We start from the raw sequence: 15,494 nt of genomic DNA, 5'->3' as shown, positions 1-15,494 counted from the left end.
CTCTATATACAGGCACAGTGAGTATCTGTAGCTCTATATACAGGCACAGTGAGTATCTGTAGCTCTATATACAGCACAGTGAGTATCTGTAGCTCTATATACAGGCACAGTGAGTATCTGTAGCCCTATATACAGGCACAGTGAGTATCTGTAGTCCTATATACAGGCACAGTGAGTATCTGTAGCTCTATATACAGGCACAGTGAGTATCTGTAGCTCTATATACAGGCACAGTGAGTATCTGTAGCTCTATATACAGGCACAGTGAGTATCTGTAGCTCTATATACAGGCACAGTGAGTATCTGTAGCTCTATATACAGGCACAGTGAGTATCTGTAGCTCTATATACAGGCACAGTGAGTATCTGTAGCTCTATATACAGGCACAGTGAGTATCTGTAGCTCTATATACAGGCACAGTGAGTATCTGTAGCCCTATATACAGGCACAGTGAGTATCTGTAGCTCTATATACAGGCACAGTGAGTATCTGTAGCTCTATATACAGGCACAGTGAGTATCTGTAGTCCTATATACAGGCACAGTGAGTATCTGTAGCTCTATATACAGGCACAGTGAGTATCTGTAGCTCTATATACAGGCACAGTGAGTATCTGTAGCTCTATATACAGCACAGTGAGTATCTGTAGTCCTATATACAGGCACAGTGAGTATCTGTAGCTCTATATACAGCACAGTGAGTATCTGTAGCTCTATATACAGCACAGTGAGTATCTGTAGCTCTATATACAGCACAGTGAGTATCTGTAGCTCTATATACAGCACAGTGAGTATCTGTAGCTCTATATACAGCACAGTGAGTATCTGTAGCTCTATATACAGGCACAGTGAGTATCTGTAGCTCTATATACAGGCACAGTGAGTATCTGTAGCTCTATATACAGCACAGTGAGTATCTGTAGCTCTATATACAGCACAGTGAGTATCTGTAGCTCTATATACAGCACAGTGAGTATCTGTAGCTCTATATACAGGCACAGTGAGTATCTGTAGCCCTATATACAGGCACAGTGAGTATCTGTAGCCCTATATACAGGCACAGTGAGTATCTGTAGTCCTATATACAGGCACAGTGAGTATCTGTAGCTCTATATACAGCACAGTGAGTATCTGTAGCTCTATATACAGCACAGTGAGTATCTGTAGTCCTATATACAGGCACAGTGAGTGTCTGTAGCTCTATATACAGGCACAGTGAGTGTCTGTAGCTCTATATACAGCACAGTGAGTATCTGTAGCTCTATATACAGGCACAGTGAGTATCTGTAGCCCTATATACAGCACAGTGAGTATCTGTAGCCCTATATACAGGCACAGTGAGTATCTGTAGTCCTATATACAGCACAGTGAGTATCTGTAGCTCTATATACAGGCACAGTGAGTATCTGTAGCCCTATATACAGCACAGTGAGTATCTGTAGCTCTATATACAGCACAGTGAGTATCTGTAGCTCTATATACAGCACAGTGAGTATCTGTAGTCCTATATACAGCACAGTGAGTATCTGTAGCTCTATATACAGGCACAGTGAGTATCTGTAGCTCTATATACAGCACAGTGAGTATCTGTAGCCCTATATACAGCACAGTGAGTATCTGTAGCCCTATATACAGCACAGTGAGTATCTGTAGCTCTATATACAGGCACAGTGAGTATCTGTAGCTCTATATACAGCACAGTGAGTATCTGTAGCTCTATATACAGGCACAGTGAGTATCTGTAACCCTATATACAGCACAGTGAGTATCTGTAGCCCTATATACAGGCACAGTGAGTATCTGTAGCTCTATATACAGGCACAGTGAGTATCTGTAGCTCTATATACAGCACAGTGAGTATCTGTAGCTCTATATACAGGCACAGTGAGTATCTGTAGCCCTATATACAGGCACAGTGAGTATCTGTAGCCCTATATACAGGCACAGTGAGTATCTGTAGCTCTATATACAGCACAGTGAGTATCTGTAGCTCTATATACAGCACAGTGAGTATCTGTAGCTCTATATACAGCACAGTGAGTATCTGTAGCTCTATATACAGCACAGTGAGTATCTGTAGCTCTATATACAGCACAGTGAGTATCTGTAGCTCTATATACAGCACAGTGAGTATCTGTAGCTCTATATACAGGCACAGTGAGTATCTGTAGCCCTATATACAGGCACAGTGAGTATCTGTAGCCCTATATACAGGCACAGTGAGTATCTGTAGTCCTATATACAGGCACAGTGAGTATCTGTAGCTCTATATACAGCACAGTGAGTATCTGTAGCCCTATATACAGGCACAGTGAGTATCTGTAGCCCTATATACAGGCACAGTGAGTATCTGTAGCCCTATATACAGGCACAGTGAGTATCTGTAGCCCTATATACAGGCACAGTGAGTATCTGTAGCCCTATATACAGGCACAGTGAGTATCTGTAGCTCTATATACAGCACAGTGAGTATCTGTAGCCCTATATACAGGCACAGTGAGTATCTGTAGTCCTATATACAGGCACAGTGAGTATCTGTAGCTCTATATACAGTACAGACCAAAAGTTTGGACACACCTTCTCATTTAAAGATTTTTCTGTATTTTCATGACTATGAAAATTGTATATTCACACTGAAGGCATCAAAACTATGAATTAACACATGTGGAATTATATACTTAACAAAAAAGTGTGAAACAACTGAAAATATGTCTTATATTCTAGGTTCTTCAAAGTAGCCACCTTTTGCTTTGATGACTGCTTTGCACACTCTTGGCATTCTCTTGATGAGCTTCAAGAGGTAGTCACCGGAAATGGTCTTCCAACAATCTTGAAGGAGTTCCCAGAGATGCTTAGCACTTGTTGGCCCTTTTGCCTTCACTCTGCGGTCCAGCTCACCCCAAACCATCTCGATTGGGTTCAGGTCTGGTGACTGTGGAGGCCAGGTCATCTGGCGTAGCCCCCCATCACTCTCCTTCTTGGTCAAATAGCCCTTACACAGCCTGGAGGTGTTTGGGGTCATTGTCCTGTTGAAAAATAAATGATGGTCCAACTAAACGCAAATCGGATGTAATAGCATGCCGCTGCAAGATGCTGTGGTAGCCATGCTGGTTCAGTATGCCTTAAATTTTAAATAAATCCCCAACAGAGTCACCAGCAAAGCACCCCCACACCATGACACCACCTCCTCCATGCTTCACGGTGGGAACCAGGCATGTAGAGTCCATCCATTCACCTTTTCTGCGTCGCACAAAGACACGGTGGTTGGAACCAAAGATCTCAAATTTGGACTCATCAGACCAAAGCACAGATTTCCACTGGTCTAATGTTGATTCCTTGTGTTCTTTAGCCCAAACAAGTCTCTTTTGCTTGTTGCCTGTCCTTAGCAGTGGTTTCCTAGCAGCTATTTTACCATGAAGGCCTGCTGCACAAAGTCTCCTCTTAACAGTTATTGAAGAGATGTGTCTGCTGCTAGAACTCTGTGTGGCATTGACCTGGTCTCTAATCTGAGCTGCTGTTAACCTGCGATTTCTGAGGCTGGTGACTCGGATAAACTTATCCTCAGAAGCAGAGGTGACTCTTGGTCTTCCTTTCCTGGGGCGGTCCTCATGTGAGCCAGTTTCTTTGTAGCGCTTGATGGTTTTTGCAACTGCACTTGAGGACACTTTCAAAGATTTCCCAATTTTTCGGACTGACTGACCTTTATTTCTAAAAGTAACAATGGCCACTCGTTTTTCTTTAATTAGCTGCTTTTTTCTTGCCATAATACAAATTCTAACAGTCTATTCAGTAGGACTATCAGCTGTGTATCCACCAGACTTCTGCACAACACAACTGATGGTCCCAACCCCATTTATAAGCCAAGAAATCCCACTTATTAAACCTGACAGGGCACACCTGTGAAGGGAAAACCATTTCCGGTGACTACCTCTTGAAGCTCATCAAGAGAATGCCAAGAGTGTGCAAAGCAGTCATCAAAGCAAAAGGTGGCTACTTTGAAGAACCTAGAATATAAGACATATTTTCAGTTGTTTCACACTTTTTTGTTAAGTATATAATTCCACATGTGTTAATTCATAGTTTTGATGCCTTCAGTGTGAATATACAATTTTCATAGTCAAGAAAATACAGAAAAATCTTTAAATGAGGAGGTGTGTCCAGACTTTTGGTCTGTACTGTACAGGCACAGTGAGTATCTGTAGCCCTATATACAGGCACAGTGAGTATCTGTAGCCCTATATACAGGCACAGTGAGTATCTGTAGCTCTATATACAGGCACAGTGAGTATCTGTAGCTCTATATACAGCACAGTGAGTATCTGTAGCCCTATATACAGGCACAGTGAGTATCTGTAGTCCTATATACAGCACAGTGAGTATCTGTAGTCCTATATACAGCACAGTGAGTATCTGTAGCTCTATATACAGCACAGTGAGTATCTGTAGCTCTATATACAGGCACAGTGAGTATCTGTAGCCCTATATACAGGCACAGTGAGTATCTGTAGCTCTATATACAGGCACAGTGAGTATCTGTAGCCCTATATACAGGCACAGTGAGTATCTGTAGCTCTATATACAGGCACAGTGAGTATCTGTAGCTCTATATACAGCACAGTGAGTATCTGTAGCTCTATATACAGGCACAGTGAGTATCTGTAGCCCTATATACAGCACAGTGAGTATCTGTAGCTCTATATACAGGCACAGTGAGTATCTGTAGCTCTATATACAGGCACAGTGAGTATCTGTAGCCCTATATACAGCACAGTGAGTATCTGTAGCTCTATATACAGCACAGTGAGTATCTGTAGCTCTATATACAGGCACAGTGAGTATCTGTAGCCCTATATACAGGCACAGTGAGTATCTGTAGCTCTATATACAGCACAGTGAGTATCTGTAGTCCTATATACAGGCACAGTGAGTATCTGTAGCCCTATATACAGCACAGTGAGTATCTGTAGTCCTATATACAGGCACAGTGAGTATCTGTAGTCCTATATACAGCACAGTGAGTATCTGTAGCTCTATATACAGCACAGTGAGTATCTGTAGTCCTATATACAGGCACAGTGAGTATCTGTAGCTCTATATACAGCACAGTGAGTATCTGTAGTCCTATATACAGGCACAGTGAGTATCTGTAGTCCTATATACAGCACAGTGAGTATCTGTAGCTCTATATACAGCACAGTGAGCATCTGTAGTCCTATATACAGCACAGTGAGTATCTGTAGCTCTATATACAGGCACAGTGAGTATCTGTAGCTCTATATACAGGCACAGTGAGTATCTGTAGCTCTATATACAGCACAGTGAGTATCTGTAGCTCTATATACAGGCACAGTGAGTATCTGTAGCCCTATATACAGGCACAGTGAGTATCTGTAGCTCTATATACAGCACAGTGAGTATCTGTAGTCCTATATACAGCACAGTGAGTATCTGTAGCTCTATATACAGGCACAGTGAGTATCTGTAGCCCTATATACAGGCACAGTGAGTATCTGTAGCTCTATATACAGCACAGTGAGTATCTGTAGTCCTATATACAGCACAGTGAGTATCTGTAGCTCTATATACAGCACAGTGAGTATCTGTAGCTCTATATACAGCACAGTGAGTATCTGTAGCTCTATATACAGGCACAGTGAGTATCTGTAGCTCTATATACAGGCACAGTGAGTATCTGTAGCTCTATATACAGCACAGTGAGTATCTGTAGCCCTATATACAGGCACAGTGAGTATCTGTAGCTCTATATACAGGCACAGTGAGTATCTGTAGCTCTATATACAGGCACAGTGAGTATCTGTAGCTCTATATACAGCACAGTGAGTATCTGTAGCCCTATATACAGGCACAGTGAGTATCTGTAGCTCTATATACAGCACAGTGAGTATCTGTAGCTCTATATACAGCACAGTGAGTATCTGTAGCTCTATATACAGCACAGTGAGTATCTGTAGCTCTATATACAGGCACAGTGAGTATCTGTAGCTCTATATACAGCACAGTGAGTATCTGTAGCCCTATATACAGGCACAGTGAGTATCTGTAGCTCTATATACAGGCACAGTGAGTATCTGTAGCCCTATATACAGCACAGTGAGTATCTGTAGTCCTATATACAGGCACAGTGAGTATCTGTAGTCCTATATACAGGCACAGTGAGTATCTGTAGCTCTATATACAGGCACAGTGAGTATCTGTAGCTCTATATACAGCACAGTGAGTATCTGTAGCTCTATATACAGGCACAGTGAGTATCTGTAGCTCTATATACAGCACAGTGAGTATCTGTAGCCCTATATACAGGCACAGTGAGTATCTGTAGTCCTATATACAGGCACAGTGAGTATCTGTAGCTCTATATACAGGCACAGTGAGTATCTGTAGCTCTATATACAGCACAGTGAGTATCTGTAGCTCTATATACAGGCACAGTGAGTATCTGTAGCTCTATATACAGGCACAGTGAGTATCTGTAGCTCTATATACAGGCACAGTGAGTATCTGTAGCTCTATATACAGGCACAGTGAGTATCTGTAGCTCTATATACAGGCACAGTGAGTATCTGTAGCTCTATATACAGGCACAGTGAGTATCTGTAGCTCTATATACAGGCACAGTGAGGATCTGTAGCTCTATATACAGGCACAGTGAGGATCTGTAGCCCTATATACAGGCACAGTGAGGATCTGTAGCCCTATATACAGGCACAGTGAGGATCTGTAGCCCTATATACAGGCACAGTGAGGATCTGTAGCCCTATATACAGGCACAGTGAGTATCTGTAGCCCTATATACAGGCACAGTGAGTATCTGTAGCCCTATATACAGGCACAGTGAGTATCTGTAGCCCTATATACAGGCACAGTGAGTATCTGTAGCCCTATATACAGGCACAGTGAGTATCTGTAGCCCTATATACAGGCACAGTGAGTATCTGTAGCCCTATATACAGCACAGTGAGTATCTGTAGCTCTATATACAGGCACAGTAAGTATCTGTAGCCCTATATACAGGCACAGTGAGTATCTGTAGCTCTATATACAGCACAGTGAGTATCTGTAGCTCTATATACAGCACAGTGAGTATCTGTAGCTCTATATACAGCACAGTGAGTATCTGTAGCTCTATATACAGCACAGTGAGTATCTGTAGTCCTATATACAGCACAGTGAGTATCTGTAGCCCTATATACAGGCACAGTGAGTATCTGTAGCCCTATATACAGGCACAGTGAGTATCTGTAGCCCTATATACAGCACAGTGAGTATCTGTAGCTCTATATACAGCACAGTGAGTATCTGTAGCTCTATATACAGCACAGTGAGTATCTGTAGCTCTATATACAGCACAGTGAGTATCTGTAGCCCTATATACAGGCACAGTGAGTATCTGTAGCCCTATATACAGGCACAGTGAGTTTCTGTAGCTCTATATACAGCACAGTGAGTATCTGTAGCTCTATATACAGCACAGTGAGTATCTGTAGCCCTATATACAGCACAGTGAGTATCTGTAGCTCTATATACAGCACAGTGAGTATCTGTAGCTCTATATACAGCACAGTGAGTATCTGTAGCTCTATATACAGCACAGTGAGTATCTGTAGTCCTATATACAGCACAGTGAGTATCTGTAGCCCTATATACAGGCACAGTGAGTATCTGTAGCCCTATATACAGGCACAGTGAGTATCTGTAGCCCTATATACAGCACAGTGAGTATCTGTAGCTCTATATACAGCACAGTGAGTATCTGTAGCTCTATATACAGCACAGTGAGTATCTGTAGCTCTATATACAGCACAGTGGGTATCTGTAGCCCTATATACAGGCACAGTGAGTATCTGTAGCCCTATATACAGGCACAGTGAGTTTCTGTAGCTCTATATACAGCACAGTGAGTATCTGTAGCTCTATATACAGGCACAGTGAGTATCTGTAGCTCTATATACAGGCACAGTGAGTATCTGTAGCTCTATATACAGGCACAGTGAGTGTCTGTAGCTCTATATACAGCACAGTGAGTATCTGTAGCCCTATATACAGGCACAGTGAGTATCTGTAGCCCTATATACAGCACAGTGAGTATCTGTAGCTCTATATACAGCACAGTGAGTATCTGTAGCTCTATATACAGGCACAGTGAGTATCTGTAGCTCTATATACAGGCACAGTGAGTATCTGTAGCTCTATATACAGGCACAGTGAGTATCTGTAGCTCTATATACAGCACAGTGAGTATCTGTAGCCCTATATACAGCACAGTGAGTATCTGTAGCTCTATATACAGCACAGTGAGTATCTGTAGCTCTATATACAGCACAGTGAGTATCTGTAGTCCTATATACAGCACAGTGAGTATCTGTAGCCCTATATACAGGCACAGTGAGTATCTGTAGCCCTATATACAGGCACAGTGAGTATCTGTAGCCCTATATACAGCACAGTGAGTATCTGTAGCTCTATATACAGGCACAGTGAGTATCTGTAGTCCTATATACAGCACAGTGAGTATCTGTAGCTCTATATACAGGCACAGTGAGTATCTGTAGCCCTATATACAGGCACAGTGAGTATCTGTAGCCCTATATACAGGCACAGTGAGTATCTGTAGCTCTATATACAGGCACAGTGAGTATCTGTAGCTCTATATACAGGCACAGTGAGTATCTGTAGCTCTATATACAGGCACAGTGAGTATCTGTAGCTCTATATACAGGCACAGTGAGTATCTGTAGCTCTATATACAGGCACAGTGAGTATCTGTAGCTCTATATACAGGCACAGTGAGTATCTGTAGCTCTATATAGAGGCACAGTGAGTGTCTGTAGCTCTATATACAGCACAGTGAGTATCTGTAGCTCTATATACAGCACAGTGAGTATCTGTAGCTCTATATACAGCACAGTGAGTATCTGTAGCTCTATATACAGCACAGTGAGTATCTGTAGTCCTATATACAGCACAGTGAGTATCTGTAGCCCTATATACAGGCACAGTGAGTATCTGTAGCCCTATATACAGGCACAGTGAGTATCTGTAGCCCTATATACAGCACAGTGAGTATCTGTAGCTCTATATACAGCACAGTGAGTATCTGTAGCTCTATATACAGCACAGTGAGTATCTGTAGCTCTATATACAGCACAGTGAGTATCTGTAGCTCTATATACAGCACAGTGAGTATCTGTAGCTCTATATACAGCACAGTGAGTATCTGTAGCCCTATATACAGGCACAGTGAGTATCTGTAGCCCTATATACAGGCACAGTGAGTTTCTGTAGCTCTATATACAGCACAGTGAGTATCTGTAGCTCTATATACAGGCACAGTGAGTATCTGTAGCTCTATATACAGGCACAGTGAGTATCTGTAGCCCTATATACAGGCACAGTGAGTATCTGTAGCTCTATATACAGCACAGTGAGTATCTGTAGCCCTATATACAGCACAGTGAGTATCTGTAGCTCTATATACAGCACAGTGAGTATCTGTAGCTCTATATACAGCACAGTGAGTATCTGTAGTCCTATATACAGCACAGTGAGTATCTGTAGCCCTATATACAGGCACAGTGAGTATCTGTAGCCCTATATACAGGCACAGTGAGTATCTGTAGCCCTATATACAGCACAGTGAGTATCTGTAGCTCTATATACAGCACAGTGAGTATCTGTAGCTCTATATACAGCACAGTGAGTATCTGTAGCTCTATATACAGCACAGTGGGTATCTGTAGCCCTATATACAGGCACAGTGGGTATCTGTAGCCCTATATACAGGCACAGTGAGTATCTGTAGCCCTATATACAGGCACAGTGAGTTTCTGTAGCTCTATATACAGCACAGTGAGTATCTGTAGCTCTATATACAGGCACAGTGAGTATCTGTAGCTCTATATACAGGCACAGTGAGTATCTGTAGCTCTATATACAGGCACAGTGAGTGTCTGTAGCTCTATATACAGCACAGTGAGTATCTGTAGCCCTATATACAGGCACAGTGAGTATCTGTAGCCCTATATACAGCACAGTGAGTATCTGTAGCTCTATATACAGCACAGTGAGTATCTGTAGCTCTATATACAGGCACAGTGAGTATCTGTAGCTCTATATACAGGCACAGTGAGTATCTGTAGCTCTATATACAGGCACAGTGAGTATCTGTAGCTCTATATACAGCACAGTGAGTATCTGTAGCCCTATATACAGCACAGTGAGTATCTGTAGCTCTATATACAGCACAGTGAGTATCTGTAGCTCTATATACAGCACAGTGAGTATCTGTAGTCCTATATACAGCACAGTGAGTATCTGTAGCCCTATATACAGGCACAGTGAGTATCTGTAGCCCTATATACAGGCACAGTGAGTATCTGTAGCCCTATATACAGCACAGTGAGTATCTGTAGCTCTATATACAGGCACAGTGAGTATCTGTAGTCCTATATACAGCACAGTGAGTATCTGTAGCTCTATATACAGGCACAGTGAGTATCTGTAGCCCTATATACAGGCACAGTGAGTATCTGTAGCCCTATATACAGGCACAGTGAGTATCTGTAGCTCTATATACAGGCACAGTGAGTATCTGTAGCTCTATATACAGGCACAGTGAGTATCTGTAGCTCTATATACAGGCACAGTGAGTATCTGTAGCTCTATATACAGGCACAGTGAGTATCTGTAGCTCTATATACAGGCACAGTGAGTATCTGTAGCTCTATATAGAGGCACAGTGAGTGTCTGTAGCTCTATATACAGCACAGTGAGTATCTGTAGCCCTATATACAGGCACAGTGAGTATCTGTAGCCCTATATACAGCACAGTGAGTGTCTGTAGCTCTATATACAGCACAGTGAGTATCTGTAGCCCTATATACAGCACAGTGAGTGTCTGTAGCCCTATATACAGCACAGTGAGTGTCTGTAGCTCTATATACAGCACAGTGAGTATCTGTAGCCCTATATACAGGCACAGTGAGTATCTGTAGCCCTATATACAGCACAGTGAGTATCTGTAGCCCTATATACAGCACAGTGAGTATCTGTAGCCCTATATACAGCACAGTGAGTATCTGTAGCTCTATATACAGCACAGTGAGTGTCTGTAGCCCTATATACAGCACAGTGAGTATCTGTAGCCCTATATACAGGCACAGTGAGTATCTGTAGCCCTATATACAGCACAGTGAGTGTCTGTAGCTCTATATACAGCACAGTGAGTATCTGTAGCCCTATATACAGCACAGTGAGTGTCTGTAGCCCTATATACAGCACAGTGAGTGTCTGTAGCTCTATATACAGCACAGTGAGTATCTGTAGCCCTATATACAGGCACAGTGAGTATCTGTAGCCCTATATACAGCACAGTGAGTATCTGTAGCCCTATATACAGCACAGTGAGTATCTGTAGCTCTATATACAGCACAGTGAGTATCTGTAGCCCTATATACAGCACAGTGAGTATCTGTAGCTCTATATACAGCACAGTGAGTATCTGTAGCTCTATATACAGCACAGTGAGTATCTGTAGCCCTATATACAGCACAGTGAGTGTCTGTAGTCCTATATACAGGCCCACTGACTGATTACAGGACTGTAGACCCCTGTGATGATAATTACTGGACACAACTTGATTTATCATGTCCCCTTTGTCACATGATTTTCAGGGGTCCCATCATTTCTCTCCAGGCTGATTTCTTGTGGAAGCAGAGAAGCAATGTCTGACTGTCATTTCTTCATTTTCATAGATTGTTAACTTGAATCTGACAAAAGTAGTAATACATTTTTTCTGTGGCCATTGTGGATTTCTCTTAAATTAAACGAGGGGGACCAACAATTTTCACCACGTGTGCATCACCCGTGATTAACCTTTTGGCCCCTTGCCGCCCCTTTCCGGTTTATTACCTCTGGCCCCTCGCCCTCCGGGTGTATAACCTCCGGCTCCTCCCCAGTGTTTTTACTTCTGGCCCCTCGCCCTCCGGGTGTATAACCTCCGGCTCCTCCCCAGTGTTTTTACTTCTGGCCCCTCGCCCTCCGGGTGTATAACCTCTGGCTATTCTCCCTCCTCTTGCCCCCACCTGGTATATAAGCTCCGGCTCCTCACCCTCCCGCTTCTCTCCGGTGGATATAACTAACATCTGACTCCTCTTCCCACTCCTCCTCCCATCCCCGGTGTATAGTCTTCGGCCCCTTGCCCTTTGCCCCTCTCCAGTATATAGCTAACCTTCTGCCCATCACCCTCCGCTATTCCCAGGTGTGTAACTTTCGACTGCCCTTCTCCAGTGTTACTTCTAGCCCCTCGCTGTCCACCTCTCCCTCTCCTCCCCGATGTAGAACCTTCCAGCCCTTCCCTGGTGTATAACCTCTTGACACCCGACCCCTCCTGGTGTATAACCTCCATCCCCTCCCCCCCCCCCCCCCCCCGGTGTATAATCTCCGGACCGGACCCTCGCCCCACTTGCCCGCTCCTGGTGTATAACTTCCATCCCTCCCCTTCCCGATGTATAACCTCCGGACCCTCGCCTTCCGCGTCCCCTTTGTATAACCTCTGGAGTATGTGGTGGGAACACACACTTTTCTCCATCTAGTGTACATACAGTTAGGTCCATATATATTTGGACAGAGAGAACATTTTTCTAATTTTGCTTCTAGACATTACCACAATGAATTTTAATCAAAACAATTCATATGCAGTTGAAGTTCAGACTTTCAGCTTTCATTTGAGGGGATCCACATTAAAATTGGATGAAGGGTTTAGGAGTTTCAGCTCCTTAACATGTGCCACCCTGTTTTTAAAGGGACCAAAAGTAATTGGACAATTGACTCCAAGTCTATTTCATAGACAGGTGTGGGCAATCCCTTCGTTATGTCATTCTCCATTAAGCAGATACAAGGCCTGGAGTTGATTTGAGGTGTGGTGCTTGCATTTGGAAGGTTTTTCTGTGAAGTAAACATGCGGTCAAAGGAGCTCTCCATGCAGGTGAAACAAGCCATCCTTAAGCTGCAAAAACAGAAAAAACACATCCGAGAAATTGCTACAATATTAGGAGTGACAAAATCTACAGTTTGGTACATCCTGAGAAAGAAAGAAAGCACAGGTGAACTCATCAATGCAAAAAGACCTGGGCGCCCACGGAAGACAACAGTGGTGGATGATCGCAGAATAATCTCCATGGTGAAGAGAAACCCCTTCACAACAGCCAACCAAGTGACCAACACTCTCCAGGAGGTAGGCGTATCAATATCCAAATCTACCATAAAGAGAAGACTGCATGAAAGTAACTACAGAGGGTTCACTGCACGGTGCAAGCCACTCATAAGCATCAAGAAGAAAAAGGCTAAAAAACATCTAAAAAAAGCCAGCACAGTTCTGGAAGAACATTCTCAAGATCAACCTCTACCAGAATGATGGAAAGAGAAAAGTATGGCGAAGGCGTGGTACAGCTCATGATCCAAAGCATACCACATCATCTGTAAGACACGGCGGAGGCAGTGTGATGGCTTGGGCATGCATGGCTGCCAGTGGCACTGGGTCACTAGTGTTTATTGATGATGTGACACAGGACAGAAGCAGACGAATGAATTCTGATGTATTCAGAGCCATACTGTGTGCTCAGATCCAGCCAAATGCAGCCAAACTGATTGGTCGTCGTTTCATACTACAGATGGACAATGACCCAAAACATAAAGCCAAAGCAACCCAGGAGTTTATTAAAGCAAAGAAGCAGAATATTCTTGAATGGCCAAGTCAGTCACCTGATCTCAACCCAATTGAGCATGCATTTCACTTGTTAAAGACTAAACTTCAGACAGAAAGGCCCACAAACAAACAGCAACTGAAGACCACCGCAGTGAAGGCCTGGCAGAGCATCAAAAAGGAGGAAACACAGCGTCTGGTGATGTCCATGAGTTCAAGACTTCAGGCAGTCATTGCCAACAAAGGGTTTTCAACCAAGTACTAGAAATGAACATTTTATTTACAATTATTTCATCTGTCCAATTACTTTTGGTCCCTTTAAAAACAGGGTGGCACATGTTAAGGAGCTGAAACTCCTAAACCCTTCATCCAATTTTAATGTGGATACCCTCAAATGAAAGCTGAAAGTCTGAACTCCAACTGCATCTGAATTGTTTTGTTTAAAATTCATTGTGGTAATGTCTAGAAGCAAAATTAGAAAAATGTTCTCTCTGTCCAAATATATATGGACCTAACTGTAAATATCTGGTTATTTCGGTACCCTTCTGTGGGGGAAGCATAGATTCGGGAAATGTCATGACTGTCGGTGCCTCCGTTCCACTAGTTTAGGGGGGGGTGAGAATACTTGGCTCTTTCCTTTGCCCCCGTAGACTTGTAAAGATAAGGTCGCAGCCACGTTTTTTAGCCTGTGGCTGCTGTAGGGTCTCTGGCTCGCTACAGGAGCACTTTGGTGTTCCGCCCTCTTGTACATTCATGTCATCCTGGGTAGGCCGCAGAGTACCAGGATCTGCTCGCGTGGTCGGTGGGGTTCAGCAGTGCTGGCCTGTGCCCTGAAGCGATTTTATCCGTGTTGGCATGTCTGAACTTATACCTAAACTCACTGTGGATTTCTCCTTGCAGCCTCCTGCAACATCTGCTTTTATGTCATCACCAACGGCTCAGTACTATTCAAACTCCAAACACACAGGACCCCCCGTGCCAATCACAGCTCCTTTCTTGCCCAACCTGTATGAGCCTGTCCAGCCACATTGGTTCTTCTGCAAGTTAGTGGAAGATAGGGAAATCTGGCTGCCGTTCAGCATTTATGACTCCGCTAACCTTGAAGAAGTCTATAACTCAGGTAAGTGATGAGTGTCCTTATAAGGGTGGTCATCATCTTCTGTCCTCCAGCAGGTCATTATGAGGGTCCTCATCTGTGGTACAGCACTTGCTATGAGGGAGATCATCACTTTGTGTGGTGCATTATGAGGGTGCTCATCATCGTTGTTATGAGGGTGCTCATCATCATCATCATCGTTGTTGAAGCGGGTTGTTATGAGGGTGCTCATCATGATCATGATCGTTGTTGAAGCGGGTTGTTATGAGGGTGGTCATCATCATCATCATCATCGTTGTTGAAGCGGGTTGTTATGAGGGTGGTCATCTCTCGTGGTGAAGTTGTGAGGCCTCAGATGGTCACTCAATGTTTGTCACTCATGTCTCCTTTTAGTTCAGCCAGATCCAGAAAGCGTGGTTGTGAGCACAGCTGGGGGGCGCTATGACGTCTGCCTCTATGATCGGGAGATGAAGGCCGTGTACTGGGAGGAGGAGGACTCGGAAGTCAGACGATGCTCCTGGTTCTATAAAGGAGACACAGACAGCAGGTTCATTCCTTACAGTGAGGACTTCAGTGAGAAGCTGGAAGTGAGTGTCCAGACCAGGGGCCCCCAGATAGGCGTAGGAGTTCTGCTACAAAATCCTAAAATTACTGCCATCCCCCCTGCAGCCCCAACACG

General features: G+C 43.6%; 1 protein-coding gene across 1 annotated transcript in view; it reads left to right on the top strand.

The window, feature by feature from the left end:
• Positions 1–15,494, top strand: part of SEC23IP (SEC23 interacting protein) — a 208,178-nt gene that overhangs the window by 36,234 nt on the left and 156,450 nt on the right. Inside the window, exons 3-4 of the mRNA XM_073684597.1 lie at positions 14,620–14,839; positions 15,209–15,402. Of these exons, the coding sequence (XP_073540698.1) occupies positions 14,620–14,839; positions 15,209–15,402 (414 nt within the window). The remainder of the gene's footprint in view (positions 1–14,619; positions 14,840–15,208; positions 15,403–15,494) is intronic.

Source organism: Phyllobates terribilis, unplaced genomic scaffold (assembly GCF_046119375.1).
Source record: "Phyllobates terribilis strain yellow unplaced genomic scaffold, ASM4611937v1 Scaffold_5__5_contigs__length_657084704, whole genome shotgun sequence".
In the NCBI taxonomy this organism is placed as follows: domain Eukaryota; kingdom Metazoa; phylum Chordata; class Amphibia; order Anura; family Dendrobatidae; genus Phyllobates; species Phyllobates terribilis.
The sequence above is the reverse complement of the archived record's forward strand: the minus strand, read 5'-3'. Positions and strand labels throughout refer to the sequence as shown.